Source organism: Eschrichtius robustus, chromosome 1 (assembly GCF_028021215.1).
Source record: "Eschrichtius robustus isolate mEscRob2 chromosome 1, mEscRob2.pri, whole genome shotgun sequence".
In the NCBI taxonomy this organism is placed as follows: domain Eukaryota; kingdom Metazoa; phylum Chordata; class Mammalia; order Artiodactyla; family Eschrichtiidae; genus Eschrichtius; species Eschrichtius robustus.
In genome coordinates this window covers 81,372,829-81,389,498 of record NC_090824.1, presented here as the reverse complement: position 1 = coordinate 81,389,498, position 16,670 = coordinate 81,372,829, and the positions used below count along the sequence as shown (strand labels likewise).

Sequence of the window (16,670 nt, the reverse complement as noted above, 5' to 3'; positions counted from 1 at the left end):
AATTTTTTTTCTTATTTTTTACTATAAAAAATTAATAAATCTATTTCAAAAAAATTGAAAAAAAATTTTTTCTGAATACATTTATTCTTAATAATTTTTTTCTTTTTTTTATTATAATAGCTTTATTTTATTTTATTTTATCCTCTTTCTTTCTTTCTTTCTATTTTTTTCTCCCTTTTATTCTGAGCCGTGTGGATGAAAGGCTCTTGGTGCTCCAGCCAGGCATCAGGGCTGTGCCACTGAGGTGGGAGAGCCAACTTCAGGACACTGGTCCACAAGAGACCTCCCAGCTCCACGTAATACCAAACGGCGAAAATCTCTCAGAGATCTCCATCTCAACATCAAGACCCAGCTTCACTCAACGACCAGCAAGCTACAGTGCTGGACACCCTATGCCAAACAACTAGCAAGACAGGAACACAGCAGAGAGGCTGCCTAAAATCACAATAAGGCCACAGACACCCCAAAACACACCACCAGACGGGGACGTGCCCACCAGAAAGACAAGATCCAGCCTCATCCACCAGAACACAGGCACTAGTCCCCTCCACCAGGAAGCCTACACAACCCACTGAACCAACCTTAGCCACTGGGGACAGATACCAAAAACAACGGGAACTACGAACCTGCAGCCTGTGAAAAGGAGACCCCAAACACAGTAAGATAAGCAAAATGAGACGACAGAAAAACACACAGCAGGTGAAGGAGCAGGGTCAAAACACACCAGACCTAACAAATGAAGAGGAAATAGGCAGTCTACCTGAAAAAGAATTCAGAATAATGATAGTAAAGATGATCCAAAACCTTGGAAATAGATAAAATGCAAGAAACATGTAACAAGAATGTAGAAGAACTAAAGAGGAACCAAGCAACGATGAAAAACACAATAAATGAAATTAAAAATACTCTAGACAGGATCAATAGCAGAATAACTGAGGCAGAAGAACAGATAAGTGACCTGGAAGATAAAATGGTGGAAATAACTACTGCAGAGCAGGATAAAGAAAAAAGAATGAAAAGAACTGAGAACAGTCTCAGAGACCTCTGGGACAACATTAAACGCACCAACATTCGAATTATAGGGGTCCCAGAAGAAGAAGAGAAAAAGAAAGGGACTGAGAAAATATTTGAAGAGATTATAGTTGAAAACTTCCCTAATATGGGAAAGGAAATAGTTAATGAAGTCCTGGAAGCACAGAGAGTCCCATACAGGATAAACCCAAGGAGAAACACGCCAAGACACATATTAATCAAACTGTCAAAAATTAAATATAAAGAAAACATATTAAAAGCAGCAAGGGAAAAACAACAAATAACACACAAGGGAATCCCCATAAGGTTAACAGCTGATCTTTCAGCAGAAACACTGCAAGCCAGAAGGGAGTGGCAGGATATACTTAAAGTCATGAAGGAGAAAAACCTACAACCAAGGTTACTCTACCCAGCAAGGATCTCATTCAGATTTGATGGAGAAATTAAAACCTTTACAGACAAGCAAAAGCTGAGAGAGTTCAGCACCACCAAACCAGCTTTACAACAAATGCTAAAGGAACTTCTCTAAGCAAGAAACACAAGAGAAGGAAAACACCTACAATAACAAACCCAAAATATTTAAGAAAATGGGAATAGGAACATCCATGTCGATAATTACCTTAAATGTAAATGGATTAAATGCTCCCACCAAAAGACACAGACTGGCTGAATGGATACAAAAGCAAGACCCATATATATGCTGTCTACAAGAGACCCACTTCAGACCTAGAGACACATACAGACGGAAAGTGAGGGGATGGAAAAAGATATTCCATGCAAATGGAAATCAAAAGAAAGCTGGAGTAGCAATTCTCATATCAGACAAAATAGACTTTAAAATAAAGACTATTACAAGAGACAAAGAAGGACACTACATAATGATCAAGGGATCGATCCAAGAGGAAGGTATAACAATTGTAAATATTTATGCACCCAACATAGGAGCACCTCAATACATAAGGCAAATACTAACAGCCATAAAAGGGGAAATCGACAGTAACACAATCATAGTAGGGGACTTCAACACCCCACTTTCACCAATGGACAGATCATCCAAAATGAAAATAAATAAGGAAACACAAGCTTTAAATGATACATTAAACAAGATGGACTTAATTGATATTTATAGGACATTCCACCCAAAAACAACAGAATACACATTTTTCTCAAGTGCTCATGGAACATTCTCCAGGATAGATCATATCTTGGGTCACAAATCAAGCCTTGGTAAATTTAAGAAAATTGAAATCGTATCAAGTATCTTTTCCAACCACAATGCTATGAGACTAGATATCAATTACAGGAAAAGATCTGTAAAAAATACAAACACATGGAGGCTACACAATACACTACTTAATAACGAAGTGATCACTGAAGAAATCAAAAAATACCTAGAAACAAATGACAATGGAGACACGACGACCCAAAACCTATGGGATGCAGCAAAAGCAGTGCTAAGAGGGAAGTTTATAGCAATACAAGCCTACATCAAGAAACAGGAAACATCTCGAATAAACAACCTAACCTTGCACCTAAAGCAATTAGAGAAAGAAGAGCAAAAACACCCCAAAGCTAGCAGAAGGAAGGAAATCATAAAGATCAGATCAGAAATACATGAAATAGAAATGAAGGAAACAATAGCAAAAATCAATGAAATTAAAAGCTGGTTCTTCGAGAAGATAAACAAAATTGATAAACCATTAGCCAGACTCATCAAGAGAAAAAGGGAGAAGACTCTCAATAGAATTAGAAATGTAAAAGGAGAAGTAACCACTGACACTGCAGAAATACAAACGATCATGAGAGATTACTACAAGCAACTCTATGCCAATAAAATGGACAACCTGGAAGAAATGGACAGATTCTTAGAAATGCACAACCTGCCGAGACTGAACCAGGAAGAAATAGAAAATATGAACAGACCAATCACAAGCACTGAAATTGAAACTGTGATTAAAAATCTTCCAACAAACAAAAGCCCAGGACCAGATGGTTTCACAGGCGAATTCTATCAAACATTTAGAGAAGAGCTAACACCTATCCTTCTCAAACTCTTCCAAAATATTGCAGAGGGAGGAACGCTCCCCAACTCATTCTACGAGGCCACCATCACCCTGATACCAAAACCAGACAAAGATGTCACAAAGAAAGAAAACTACAGGCCAATATCACTGATGAACATAGATGCAAAAATCCTCAACAAAATACTAGCAAACAGAATCCAACAGCACATTAAAAGGATTATACACCATGATCAAGTGGGGTTTATTCCAGGAATGCAAGGATTCTTCAATATACGCAAATCAATCAACGTGATACATCATATTAACAAATTGAAGGAGAAAAACCATATGGTCATCTCAATAGATGCAGAGAAAGCTTTCGACAAAATTCAACACCCATTTATGATAAAAGCCCTGCAGAAAGTAGGCATAGAGGGAGCTTTCCTCAACATAATAAAGGCCATATATGACAAACCCACAGCCAACATTGTCCTCAATGATGAAAAACTGAAACCATTTCCACTAAGATCAGGAACAAGACAAGATTGCCCACTCTCACCACTATTATTCAACATAGTTTTGGAAGTGTTAGCCACAGCAATCAGAGAAGAAAAAGAAATAAAAGGAATCCAAATCGGAAAAGAAGAAGTAAAGCTGTCACTGTTTGCAGATGACATGGTACTATACATAGAGAATCCTAAAACTGCCACCAGACAACTACTAGAGCTAATCAATGAATTTGGTAAAGTAGCAGGATACAAAATTAATGCACAGAAATCTCTTGCATTCCTATATACTAATGATGAAAAATCTGAAAGAGAAATTAAGAAAACACTCCCGTTTACCATTGCAACAAAAAGAATAAAGTATCTAGGAATAAACCTACCTAAGGAGACAAAAGACCTGTATGCAGAAAATTATAAGACACTGATGAAAGAAATTAAAGATGATACAAATAGATGGAGAGATATACCATGTTCCTGGATTGGAAGAATCAACATTGTGAAAATGACTCTACTACCCAAAGCAATCTACAGATTCAATGCAATCCCTATCAAACTACCACTGGCATTTTTCACAGAACTAGAACAAAAAATTTCACAATTTGTATGGAGACACAAAAGACCCCGAATAGCCAAAGCAATCTTGAGAACGAAAAATGGAGCTCGAGGAATCAGGCTCCCTGACTTCAGACTATATTACAAAGCTACAGTAATCAAGACAGTTTGGTACTGGCACAAAAACAGAAATATAGATCAATGGAACAGGATAGAAAGCCCAGAGATAAACCCACGCACATATGGTCACCTTATCTTTGATAAAGGAGGCAAGCATATACAGTGGAGAAAAGACAGCCTCTTCAATAAGTGGTGCTGGGAAAACTGGACAGGTACATGTAAAAGTATGAAATTAGAACACTCCCTGACACCATACACAAAAATAAACTCAAAATGGATTAAAGACCTAAGTGTAAAGCCAGACACTATCAAACTCTTAGAGGAAAACATAGGCAGAACACTCTATGACATAAATCACAGCAAGATCCTTTTTGACCCAGCTCCTAGAGAAATGGAAATAAAAACACAAATAAACAAATGGGACCTAATGAAACTTAAAAGCTTTTGCACAGCAAAGGAAACCATAAACAAGACGAAAAGACAACCCTCAGAATGGGAGAAAATATTTGCAAATGAAGCAACTGACAAAGGATTAATCTCCAAGTTTTACAAGCAGCTCATGCAGCTCAATAACAAAAAACCGAACAACCCAATCCAAAAATGGGCAGAAGACCTAAATAGACATTTCTCCAAAGAAGATATACAGATGGCCAACAGACACATGAAAGAATGCTCAACATCATTAATCATTAGAGAAATGCAAATCAAAACTACAATGAGGTATCATCTCACACTGGTCAGAATGGCCATCATCAAAAAATCTAGAAACAATAAATGCTGGAGAGGGTGTGGAGAAAAGGGAACCCTCTTGCACTGTTGGTGGGAATGTAAATTGATACAGCCATTATGGAGAACAGTATGGAGGTTCCTTAAAAAACTAAAAATAGAACTACCATACGACCCAGCAATCCCACTACTGGGCATATACCCTGAGAAAACCATAATTCAAAAAGAGTCATGTATCAAAATGTTCATTGCAGCTCTATTTACAATAGCCAGGACATGGAAGCAACCTAAGTGTCCATCATCGGATGAATGGATAAAGAAGATGTGGCACATATATACAATGGAATATTACTCAGCCATAAAAAGAAATGAAATGGAGGTATTTGTAATGAGGTGGATGGAGTTAGAGTCTGTCATACAGAGTGAAGTAAGTCAGAAAGAGAAAAACAAATACAGTATGCTAACACATATATATGGAATCTAAGGAAAAAAAAAAAAAAGGTCATGAAGAACCTAGTGGCAAGATGGGAATAAAAACACAGACCTACTAAAGAATGGACTTGAGGATATGGGGAGGGGGAGGGGTGAGATGTGACAGGGTGAGAGAGTGTCATGGACATATATACACTACCAAATGTAAAATAGATAGCTAGTGGGAAGCAGGTGCATAGCACAGGGAGATCAGCTCGGTGCTTTGTGACCGCCTGGGAGGGTGGGAGGGAGGGAGATGCGGGAGGGAGGAGATATGGGAACGTGTGTATATGTGTAGCTGATTCACTTTGTTATAAAGCAGAAACTAACACACCATTGTGAAGCAATTATACTTCAATAAAGATGTTTAAAAATAATAATAATAAAAAAATAAAATATACATTGAAAAAAAAAAAAAAACCAGGATATGTTTTTAGCTCTATTCCTTCACACCAGAATTCACCCACCGCTCTAAATCTACTGTCAATCATTCCCTTTCTATCAGGAATCAAGGAACTGGGTTAAAAAATCTTCCCCAAGGAAGTTTTGACTGAATCTTCTCCATGTTAATTTATTCATTTCCGCTATAGGAATAAAATTATTGCCCAGTCCCAAAAGAGGGCTTGTGGAGATTAATTAATTGCAAATCACTTCACAACAATGCTTTTAGAAGTATTGAGTGCCCTTGTGATAGAGCCTGGGTAGCTGATCGCTTGAGTCATCCAACTGCAAAATGCTCTCTCAGCATCCACTGATGAGATACCCACTTCAGCCCTTGAGGGAGTGAGCGATCTTCCTTATGACCCTTCTTTCCTGATTATTGCCCTGGTGTGTTTCAACTAAGAAATGCTGTGATACTCCAGCATTTGGCAGTTTCCTCTGTGGAGTAGGATATTGATTGGAGGAGCCTGAGGACTGTAAATGGTGGGCTCCAAGGGGAGCATGGCCTCACCATCATGAGACGATGGAGAGTTTAATCGAGTAGCACTGACATATATACACTACCAAATGTAAAACAGATAGCTAGTGGGAAGCAGCTGCATAGCACAGGGAGATCAGCTCGGTGCTTTGTGTTCTCCTAGAGGGGTGGGATAGGGAGGGTGGGAGGGAGACGCAAGAGGGAGGGCATAGGGATATATGTTTACATATAGCTGATTCACTTTTTTATACAGCAGAAACTAACACACCATTGTAAAGCAATTATACTCCAATAAAGATGTTTTAAAAAAATGTGATCATGGAAGGGGTTAATTTTCTAAACAAATTGGCTGTTAACAATTCCCCTACAGTATATCGTGAATTATTTGAATGCAAAAAAGTATGCAGTTGCAAATATTAGTACAGTAAGAGAGAGGAAAATGATAAAATGACTTCTAAATATTTGAGGGAAGTTCAAAAAGAACTTGCCTTGCCTGGATGGAGAAAAATGAACCAGGGAATATCAGGCTGTCCCTGTATTAGATGCATTGATAACACCCTTTTCTACTCTGGCATGACTTTTCCTTCTTGCCGTTTTGATCCAGCACCCCAAATAGTCTGACAACACCTAAAGTGATCTAATTATGTGATTTTCTCAAAATCCTGATACAGACATTGAACATATTAAGTCCATTTGTCTCCTGAGAACTGACTAGCTGGGACAATTTTTTAATTCAAAGGGATAACGAATTTCATTTCTTCATGCAAGGTAAAGCTCAGACTGGGGCGCCTCTCCTGCTACTGTGTTCTTTAAATGGAGGCTCACAGTTTATTTGAAGACTAACTGGTCATCGAGTCCTTGAAGTGCATTGTTTCCTTTCCATCTCTGAACTCCATGGCTATTGAGATTCCTTTCCTTATTCTGAAAGCTAAGGGCTCCTTGATAGCTGCCTCTGTGCTTGTCCACTCAGGGATACTGGAATGTCATTCTGCCTTCTCCTTGGTGCCGTAGAAATAGTGTCCTGGTTTATTCTGTGTTTATTTAACGCGTTGGAAAAGTAGCTCCTCCTAAGAGAGCTCGGAATAACAGTTTGCTTCCCCCTTCCCAGCACCTTCTTTCTTTCTCATGGCTGCAGTTTGATTTGGAATTTGCCACAAAGTATACACATCCAGATTGTAACAGTTTATCCAGGAACTTGGTGTTGGGTGTATTTATATCCTAAACAACCGGAAAATCCTTATCCTCCTAAGAGTAGCAGCTTAAATTTCCTTTTGGCCTTGTGTTTGTGTGTTTTTTTAAATGTTGCATTATTTTAATTGAGGCATAATTGACATACAACATTATATTAGTTACAGGTGACCTTTTGGCTTTTAATGATACGAATTGACACATTGTTTTCACCCTCCCTTTTGATATTGGACTTGCTCATCTCTGAAACCCTATTTAACTTTCAGTGTTAGAATTGTTTTGACTTTCTTGTCTTTTCTACCTGAGACCTGAAGTCGTGGAATCTGTCACGTCCCAAATGCTGTTCTCTTGGTGTTTTCCGTAACTGACTCAGATATGCATGAATTTACCCTTTTTAAATACAGTGTTCTCATGATTCAACTTCCTGTAAGCTCATGGTAGGATATAATTCTCTTACAGGATACCTACTTGGTGGGCATGTAGTACGTCTTTTCCATGGTCACGATGAGTGTTTGACAATACCATCTACGGACCAGAATGATTCCCAGCACAGGTAAGCCAATAGCTTCATCCTTCTCTTGTCTCCTGTCTCCGGTGACTCAGGCTAAAGAGTTTGCTTTTGGATGTGGAGACAGATGAATTCTGTAAGTGTTGGTTACTTGACAAACTTCCCTCCAGTCATGGGTTGCAGTTATAAAACAGGAAAGGCAGTATGCTTGAGTGTGCTCACAGGAATAGCTCTACACACACGCTGCCTCTTAGGCGAGCAATTCTATGGTGCTTTTCAATCCCTTTGTTTTCTGTGGTTGCTTCCAAATCTAAGGAGTTTCTGGTAGCATTAACTGTAGACTGAAGAACCCATTTTTGTGAGGGAAATCAGGATAATCATTCTAGTGAGTCTGTGCACTTACATAAATTATTCACCAGGCTCTTCAAAGGCAGATTATCTCTATTACTCCCCCTTTTATGTACTATGAAGGTGAAGTTCAGTGATTTCATTCTGCTTATCATCAAACAGGATTGGAGAAACCAAATGTCAATATCCAGCCAGAGCTGGATTAGCAGGGGATGGTGCCAGGGGCAGCACGTAGAGCGTACTGCTGAGGATAATGCTTTCTTTGGTTCTCTAGTTATCTACTCAAAGGCTGCTTTTCCAAAATTCAAAATCAGGAGATGGAAGATATTAATCTAGGTCTTAAATTCACACTGAAGCATCCTTTAGTATTCTGTTTATATAGAGAGGAACAGAGTATAAAAAGCTTGGCCTCTGTAACTATGGAACTCTGATATATTTTTAAAAATCAAATCTCAGATGTAAATTAGACTGAACTTAGGACAGCAGCAAGTCTGATCTCCCAGATTGCTCGTAATACATTCTTTGTTTTTTTGCATGATGTCTACGGGAACCTCATTAACTGCATTTCTTTTACTTCATTAGAAACACATGATCACATTCACACGACTTAGAAATCATCTACGTCAGGCTCCAGGCAAAGGTCACACACGGGATGATTTCAGATGGGAGCCTGAAACCCAGAGATCCTGAGTCTCCAGCCAGGGCTCCTTCCTTAGTTCATGTTCTAAAGGACCCCCAGGGGCAATGTGCTTGAGCGTGTTACTGTGCATCTTAGAAACTATCCATTGGCAATGTATATCCTTTATTGTTCTGAACCTCTTTCTACTTGCTCTGTCCTCTGTGTATCCCTTCATGGGAACCAGACGTGACCCGGCACGGTGTCTAGCCTTCCTGGTACTGGTCCAGTGGTTGGCAGTTATCTCTGAGTAGAAAAGTTAGGCTGACCTGATTTCCCTTGGAATTAAGGATTCCCTACACTGAATAATGTCACATGATCCTACTCAGTTGCGATTTTCTTTTCCTTTTTAAAACTTTTTATTTATTTATTTTTAAAAATATTTATGTATTTATTTATTTACTTATTTACTTTTGGCTGTGTTGGGTCTTTGTTGCTGTGCACTGGCTTTCTCTAGTTGCAGCGAGCAGGGGCTACTCTGTTGTGGTGCGCAGGCTTCTCATTATAGTGGCTTCTCTTGTTGGCGGTGCGCGGGCTCTAGGTGCACGGGCTTCAGTAGTTGTGGCATGCGGGCTCAGTAGGTGTGGCGCACGGGCTTAGTTGCTCCGCGGCATGTGGGATCTTCCCGGACCAGGGATCGAACCCATGTCCCCTGCATTGGCAGGCGGATTCTTAACCATTGCGCCACCAGGGAAGCCCTCCTTTTTTTTTAAACAGTAATATTATGCAGTAGCCCACGTACTGTCTCTTTTAATATCTTATCCTGCTGCAGTAAGGCAAAAGCTTGCAGGTGGATACACAACTGAAGTTTTGTTAGTGAGTTTGGCAGAGTTCGCTACATCTAAGATGCAACACGTCCAAACTCACTAGTTCTCTCTTCCCATTCCTATTCTTTTTTTAAGGAAAGGAATTTGGAGACAGTTAAAATGATAACATTTGCATGGCCCTTTACCCCTCCCCCACACACACATGCACCTGTCATTAAATTTAGAACAAAATTAGAAGCATCTGGGCAGAAACAATGCTACTTGGAGAAACTTGTCATTTGGTGGGCACTCCTGTTGAGTGGTTCAACAAGATCCTGACCCAAAAGCAAGGCTGGACAAGTATTTGAAAGAAGGTGCTGGGGAGAGTGAAACAGATAGAGAGGAATTCCCAGAATGGGCCCCCTGAGGCAGGCATGCATGTCATCATTGAGTTAAGAGCAAAGGTGGCCTTCCTTTGGCTGAGGATTTCACGTGATCTCATTTGTATTTTGGGGAAAAAAAGAAATCGACAGATAAAAGTAAAAAGACTATTTCTTTCCTTTGTAAGGAAAAATAAAAAGACTATTCCTATGAAGGAGTTGAGACTGGGGTGAGTCAGCAGTGGCTCCTTATACTGGAACTCGGATTTTTGTAGCAACTGGTCTCTCATTCAACACAGGATGCTTTGGCATTATTTGCTGTCTAGGTGAGGTGAGTGATAAGCCTCATCATTGTCCTGTGTCATCAGGTAAATCCTCAGAACTGGCCAGGATAGCCAGGAATACCAAAATTCGGGAGAGCACAAAGGAACAGGAAATTGAGAATACACAAGAAGGTGCCCGGAGTCAGGAAGGCATGCAAGTGATTCCGCTGTAATGGGGCTGACTTTCCAGAGGAAATCACTTCTATTCCTTGTAAAGCCTGAGAGCAGCCAGGCTGGGTAGACAGGCTGACCGTCCCAGGGTGCAAAGCCGAAAGAATAATCTAACATTCTGAGCTGTGATCCTTGGCTCTGCCTCAGGCTTGTCAAGCATCCTGGAATAAGTCACTTAACTTACTGAAGCTAAGGCTAAGCTGTCAGCCAAGCTTTCAGAGCACCTCAGCTCCCCACCCACTCACCTCCTCTCCTTGGGTAATTGTTTTAGAGAACGGGGGCAGGTTGTTTCAACCTCTGTAACCTTGCGAGATTCAATGCAGCAAGCCACCCGCATCTCCTAGGTGGGAAGGACTAACCTTCTAGAATTCTTTAAATGTCAGAGGGAGAGAGTTCTCAAATCATGTGACCTAGGTGATCTGCTCCACCCTTTCCACCTGAGAGACCCTTTTTGCTCTCATTGAGGATGGAGAAGCATCAGGGAAAATCTCAACAAATTTTCCTGCAGGGCTAGGTCAGCACAGCGTCATTACTATTCTGGGCCTGGCCCAGAGACACCTGGGGTGTTGGAGCTCTGCAGTAGCATAGGATTTCTTTCTTAATATTTCCTGCATATTTCCTGATAGTACATACATTTGAAAAAGGTTTAGAATGTCTTCTATAATCCCACCACCAAAAGGTAACCACTGTTAATGTAGTGTTTTATTGGATTTCTGTGCCAGGTAATGTAGCTTTTGATGCACATTTATAAACATCTATATTTAAACGAAATGTGGAAAAATCAACAATACATAGTATTTTGTACACCCACGAACATCTTTGTGCACATTCATTATTTAAAAAAAAAAACATGAAATGCTCACAACCATTCTGTGACTTAAGTACCCTTATTAGGCTCATTTTACAGGTGAGGAAACTGATACACAGAGATTTGAAGGGACTTGACAAGGTCACACAGCTAATAGATTCAAATTCAGGTCTGCCTGACTCCCAAGCCCATATTTTTAACCAACTCATAATTATAATACTTCTTGGGAGAAGGAAATAATTACCACACATTTCCTCTTCCCCTCAATTGATTACCTGTTGTCTTAAAATTTAGATCAAGATTCTTCTGGAGTTTGAGTAATTCGATTGTGACATATACAAACCCTCTGTAGTAGAGGTAGCATTTTAAATTAGTGAAATTAAATGCAGTTAAATGATCAGTGTTGATCCAAGGTCACAAGATTCTCAGAAAGTATCTGGATTCAGTATACCAGGTAATCCAGGGACCACTATCATGAGACATACCTTTCAACTAAGATAGTTCATTTAATTCCTCATAATCTGTGATATAGATGGGTTGGTCCCAGTTGTATGGATTAAAAATCAGACTTTGATAATCATCAGATAAACATCAGACAAACCCAATTCGTGGGACATGTTACAGAATGCCTGACCCGTACTCCTCAAAACTTGCAAAGTCCTGAGAAACAAGGAAAGACTAAGAAACTCTAACAGACCAAAGGAAACAGGGAAAGCATAACTGAAAACATAAGGAAAAGAATTAATAGGAAAACTGATGAAATCCAAATAAAGTCTTGAGTTTAGTTAGTAATAATGTGCCAATGTTGGTTTCTTAGTTCTGACAACTGTACCATAGTAATGTAAGATGGTAACCACAGGGGAAACTGAGTGAGACTATACAGAAGCTCTCTGGACTATCTTTGCAACTTTTTTTTTATAAATCTAGAGTTATTCCAAAATAAACATTTTAGTTAAAAACACATTAAAAGATTGTTGTTAATGCAGGAAAGGAGACAACAGCAACTGAGAATAGAGCTTTGTGCCCAGCTTCCTAGAACAATGGGAATGAATTCACACTGTACTATGTATATGTTTTACAAGTACAAATACATTTTCTAAAGATGTGAAACTGCATCAGCGAGCTGAACGAGAAAGAATTGGAGCATTTGGTATCTCGTCTGATGATGTGACTGGGCTGTTTTGACTGCTGATGTGGAAATAGAGACAGTCCTTTTCCATTGTACACCTGACGGTCCATGAATGTCCCTGATGAGTAAGCGGCTAGCAGTTCCCTCCCCTTTAGCACCCTTTTTCCCTTATAAGAGAGACTGGGAAGTAGTGCCTTGCTCTGACTCTTGCTTCTCATTTTGCTGACTCTGTGAGGGCTTCGAAATACAGCAGGTTCTGAGCAGCCTCTGCAGGGAGCTGGTCAGCAACCCACACAGAGGAGCTAATCTCCAACTCTGCTCACAGGAGGATATACTATGAAGCTGGGGGAGCTGGCACGAGAGCCAGATCTCTGTGGAGAGTGGAACCCCTTCGGATAAGGTAATGGAGTGTCAGGGGGGGCATTCTTTTCAAGGATTTTCTCTTCCAGGACAGTCCATTGTCTTAAATGTTTCATTTGTTCCATATCACCTGGCAAACTCTCAGAAGTTCCTTGGCCAAGAGCTAAATTCTGAAATGTCTGTGACTATGTTTTTTGTTTCTAAAGTGCATGCACACGCGGACGCACGCAGTCAGACACACACACACACACACACACACACACACACACACGATTTCCAAGACCTCTGTTTTGACTCTGAAGCCAGCAAGCTCTGCTGCCTTGAACCAAACCCCCAGCTCCTGCTGCCCTTGCAGTGGCTATGTTATAAAAGGCAAGCGCAGACATGTTCACTGAAAGCCATCAAAGCTGTTCGCCCATTTATTTTCTTAAGTAGATTCTCTGGAACCCAGGTAAGTTTTCCTCCTCCCGGTAGCCTTGTTGGCTCCAGTGCAAAGTTAGCTTTAAATGACAGAGTGCTGTAATCGCATGAGGTAGGGAAGACTAAAACATTACTGGAAGTGTAGCGGTGAAGGAAACTGTATTTATCAGAACTTGTCAGAAACAGTTGTACCTGGATGAAGGAATGGGAGGCTGAGACTTTGGATACAGGTCCTTGAGTAAAAACATGGCATCTCTAAACATCAGACTACTGAAGGCGGTGTCCAGTTAAGCTCTGGACCTTTATTTTGCCTGGAGGGGTCACAAGTTAGGTTAGAGCTAAACTGCTCGGGGTGAGAGGAGGGTCGGTGTAGCCATTTTTGGTTTTCCCTCTCTGCCTTTCCCTCTAGCTCTCTGCTCAGTCTCTCCCTGAACACTTGTTCAAAGTAAAATCTCTCTAATGCCGGGGGGGGGGCGGGATGCTATATGCCCCCCAGGGGGTCCTCAAGATAATCCACTGGAGATCAGGAGAAAACATTAGAACTTCTCTCACACACACACATGCAGGTACAGTCAAATTTTTTCCTGAGAAGCTCTGGAGGTGGCTGGTTGAAAGAACCTGGTTCTAAGGAGCTTCTGCTTGTTAGCTGGCTTGTGGTATTTATATTCTCTTTCAAGCCTGTTGAAATTCTTATAGTATCATACTCTTTTTTTTCAGGGTATTAGGGCTTGGTTCTTGTTTAATGGACTTTTTAAAAAATCAAAATAAGTATATATATATATATATATATATATGTATATATATATTAGTTCCAGTTATGGTTCTTTGTTTATTTCCCCAGAGTCTTAAATATGAAGAATTTAAGCCTTTTATCAATGTTATTTGGATTCTTTGGGGCTCCAAAGAATTAGATCAAGAGGAGAGTCATTTTAAAAGCTGTTATGTGTATTCCTGAAACATTTTGTTCTAACTGAAAAGATAAATTAGATACAGATTATTCGGTGAATAATTCCTACCCTAACACTTAACATGACTTCTGTTGAATGCCAACCTTTTGATGTAGGACCATGGAACTTTGTACCTCTTGATCCCCTTTACTCACTTCTCCCACCTCCCCAACCTGCCTCCTCTCACAACTGCCAGTCTATTCTCTGTATCTATGAAATTTATGTTGTTTTCTTTGTTTGCTCATTTGTTTCACTCACATATGAGTGAAATCATATGGTATTTGTCTTACTCAGTCTGGTTTATTTCACTTAGGATAATACCCTCAAGGTCCATCCATGTTGTTGCAAATGGCACAATTTCATTCTTTTTTTATGGCTGAATAGTATTCCATTGTATATGTGTATACGGCACATTTTCTTTATTGATGAACAGTTAGGTTACTTCCATATCTTGGCTATTGTAAATAATGCTGCAGTGAACATAAGGGTGTGTGTCTCTTTTCAAATTAGTGGTGGTAGTAAAATGCTTGAATTGTGATGGCACATTTGGAAATGCTTCACTTTCCCAGAAATAAGTTTCTCTAAAAAGGCAAGCTTCCCTTTTTTTTTTTTTTGTTGTGGTTTTGGCATCGAGACACTTCAATGGAGTGAAGGAAAAATTGGAAGCTTGGGACTTCCAGTTACATTAAACCACTGACCTGCCCCCAGGACCGTGTTCCTTGTTGGTGATCTTAAGAGAGTTCATTAGAGAGCACCATGCTGAGTTGTAGGCAAGCATGCAATCCTAGAGCAAGCCAGGAGTTAGGGGATGAACCCCAGAAGGCATGTGTGAAAAAGCACAGGATAAATATTGAAAAAGACTTATTTTTGTGTAAATGCAACTTCTTGTCTGTTTCATCTGCCCAGTTGGAGTGGCAGTAACATCAGATGGGGCCAGGCTTTCCGACTTCGGCATCTCACCACAGGCCACTACCTGGCCTTGACAGAGGACCAAGGCCTTATACTGCAAGACCGGGGAAAATCAGACACCAAGTCCACAGCCTTCTCTTTCCGAGCATCAAAGGTGAGGTGCACTTCGACCTTGTTCTCAAAAGTGAAAGCTCTGAAACCTCCAGGTAGAACGGTGACTGAAAAAAAAAGTAGGCTGGAACAAAATGGAATTGGAAATTAGACCTATGATAAACACTTTGTTCTCTTATCTTTTGAATTGAGTTCATAGAGGAATGGTTACCTTGGTTGAAGGTTGAAGTCTTAAGAGAGAAAAACTTTAAAGGAAAGTAGAAAGCCCTAGAAAACAAAAATGTTCACAGGAAGGGACAGCGTTGCTCAGAGGCTAATGGAAAATATTGTTGTAGTTAAACATGTTCTGAATTGTTTTTAATACTTTTAAGTCATATGCTTCACTCCCATAAAGCAAGGGTAACGTGGAGGCATAAGTTTCAGTGCTACATTTATTTAAATCAAGGAAGTGATTGCTTTCAGAAAGATGCAGAGGAAGGTGTAATTCTGGACATGACATCGTCTTGCAGTTACTTATATTATACAGAGTTACTAGTTCCTTTTCCTGGGTCGTCTGTTCTCTCCAGATGTCTTAGCTCTGGCCTGTCCATCCCCAGCCGTCTTTAAGAGTGGATTCTATGGTCACCATGTTAACCCCAGACATGTAGCTTTGCCACTTGGTGTGTGGAAAGACAGATATTTTTTTAAACCTCTATCTTTAACGGTCAGCCAGGTTTTGACTCTGCGTAACTCAGAGCTGGATCTAGTTGGATGGTCGGAATTGCACACTGAGCTAACTTCTGACAGACAGTTCGGTGCTCTGTTACTTTATGATTGTTCTGGAAGGATCAGCCAAGCATGAGAAGGGCTCTGCCCAACATACGCATAGTTATCAGGGAGCCTGCACCTCCTAAGAGGACAGGTCAGCGTCTCCGTTGGGAGCTTCCTCTCTAGCTTCATTCTTCTTTGCTCTTTTCCAGAAATAGATCTTGATTTGTGTTCTCAACACGATTTCAGTAAAGGCTTATTGATGATGCCGTTCATGTAGGACTCGGTGTCAAGCTGACAGCTGCGTTCCTGCGGGACATCTCTGCTTCATAATGAATCAGAGAGGCCGGTCTTTCAGCACTGTCTTCCTTGAAACAGGGAGTCACACTCCTTTTTTCCCTCCTTTTATGGTCCTGAAGTATTTTTAGGCAGAGAATCTCTGACACAGAGATTTTTCTCCCCTAGTTGCCCTGTATCAGAGTCAGGCTTTTCCTACACCCATGGTTCAAACCTTAAGAAATGAGAGCTTCCTGCCCTAAATCCCCTTCAAGCATCTCCTTCTGACCGCTT

The 16,670-nt window shown here is 40.3% G+C and overlaps 1 protein-coding gene across 1 annotated transcript in view; it reads left to right on the top strand.

Moving 5' to 3' along the window:
- The window catches only part of RYR3 (ryanodine receptor 3), a 378,467-nt gene that overhangs the window by 74,915 nt on the left and 286,882 nt on the right, over positions 1-16,670 (top strand). The window contains exons 8-10 of the mRNA XM_068538049.1: positions 7,977-8,070; positions 12,932-13,006; positions 15,240-15,396. Of these exons, the coding sequence (XP_068394150.1) occupies positions 7,977-8,070; positions 12,932-13,006; positions 15,240-15,396 (326 nt within the window). The remainder of the gene's footprint in view (positions 1-7,976; positions 8,071-12,931; positions 13,007-15,239; positions 15,397-16,670) is intronic.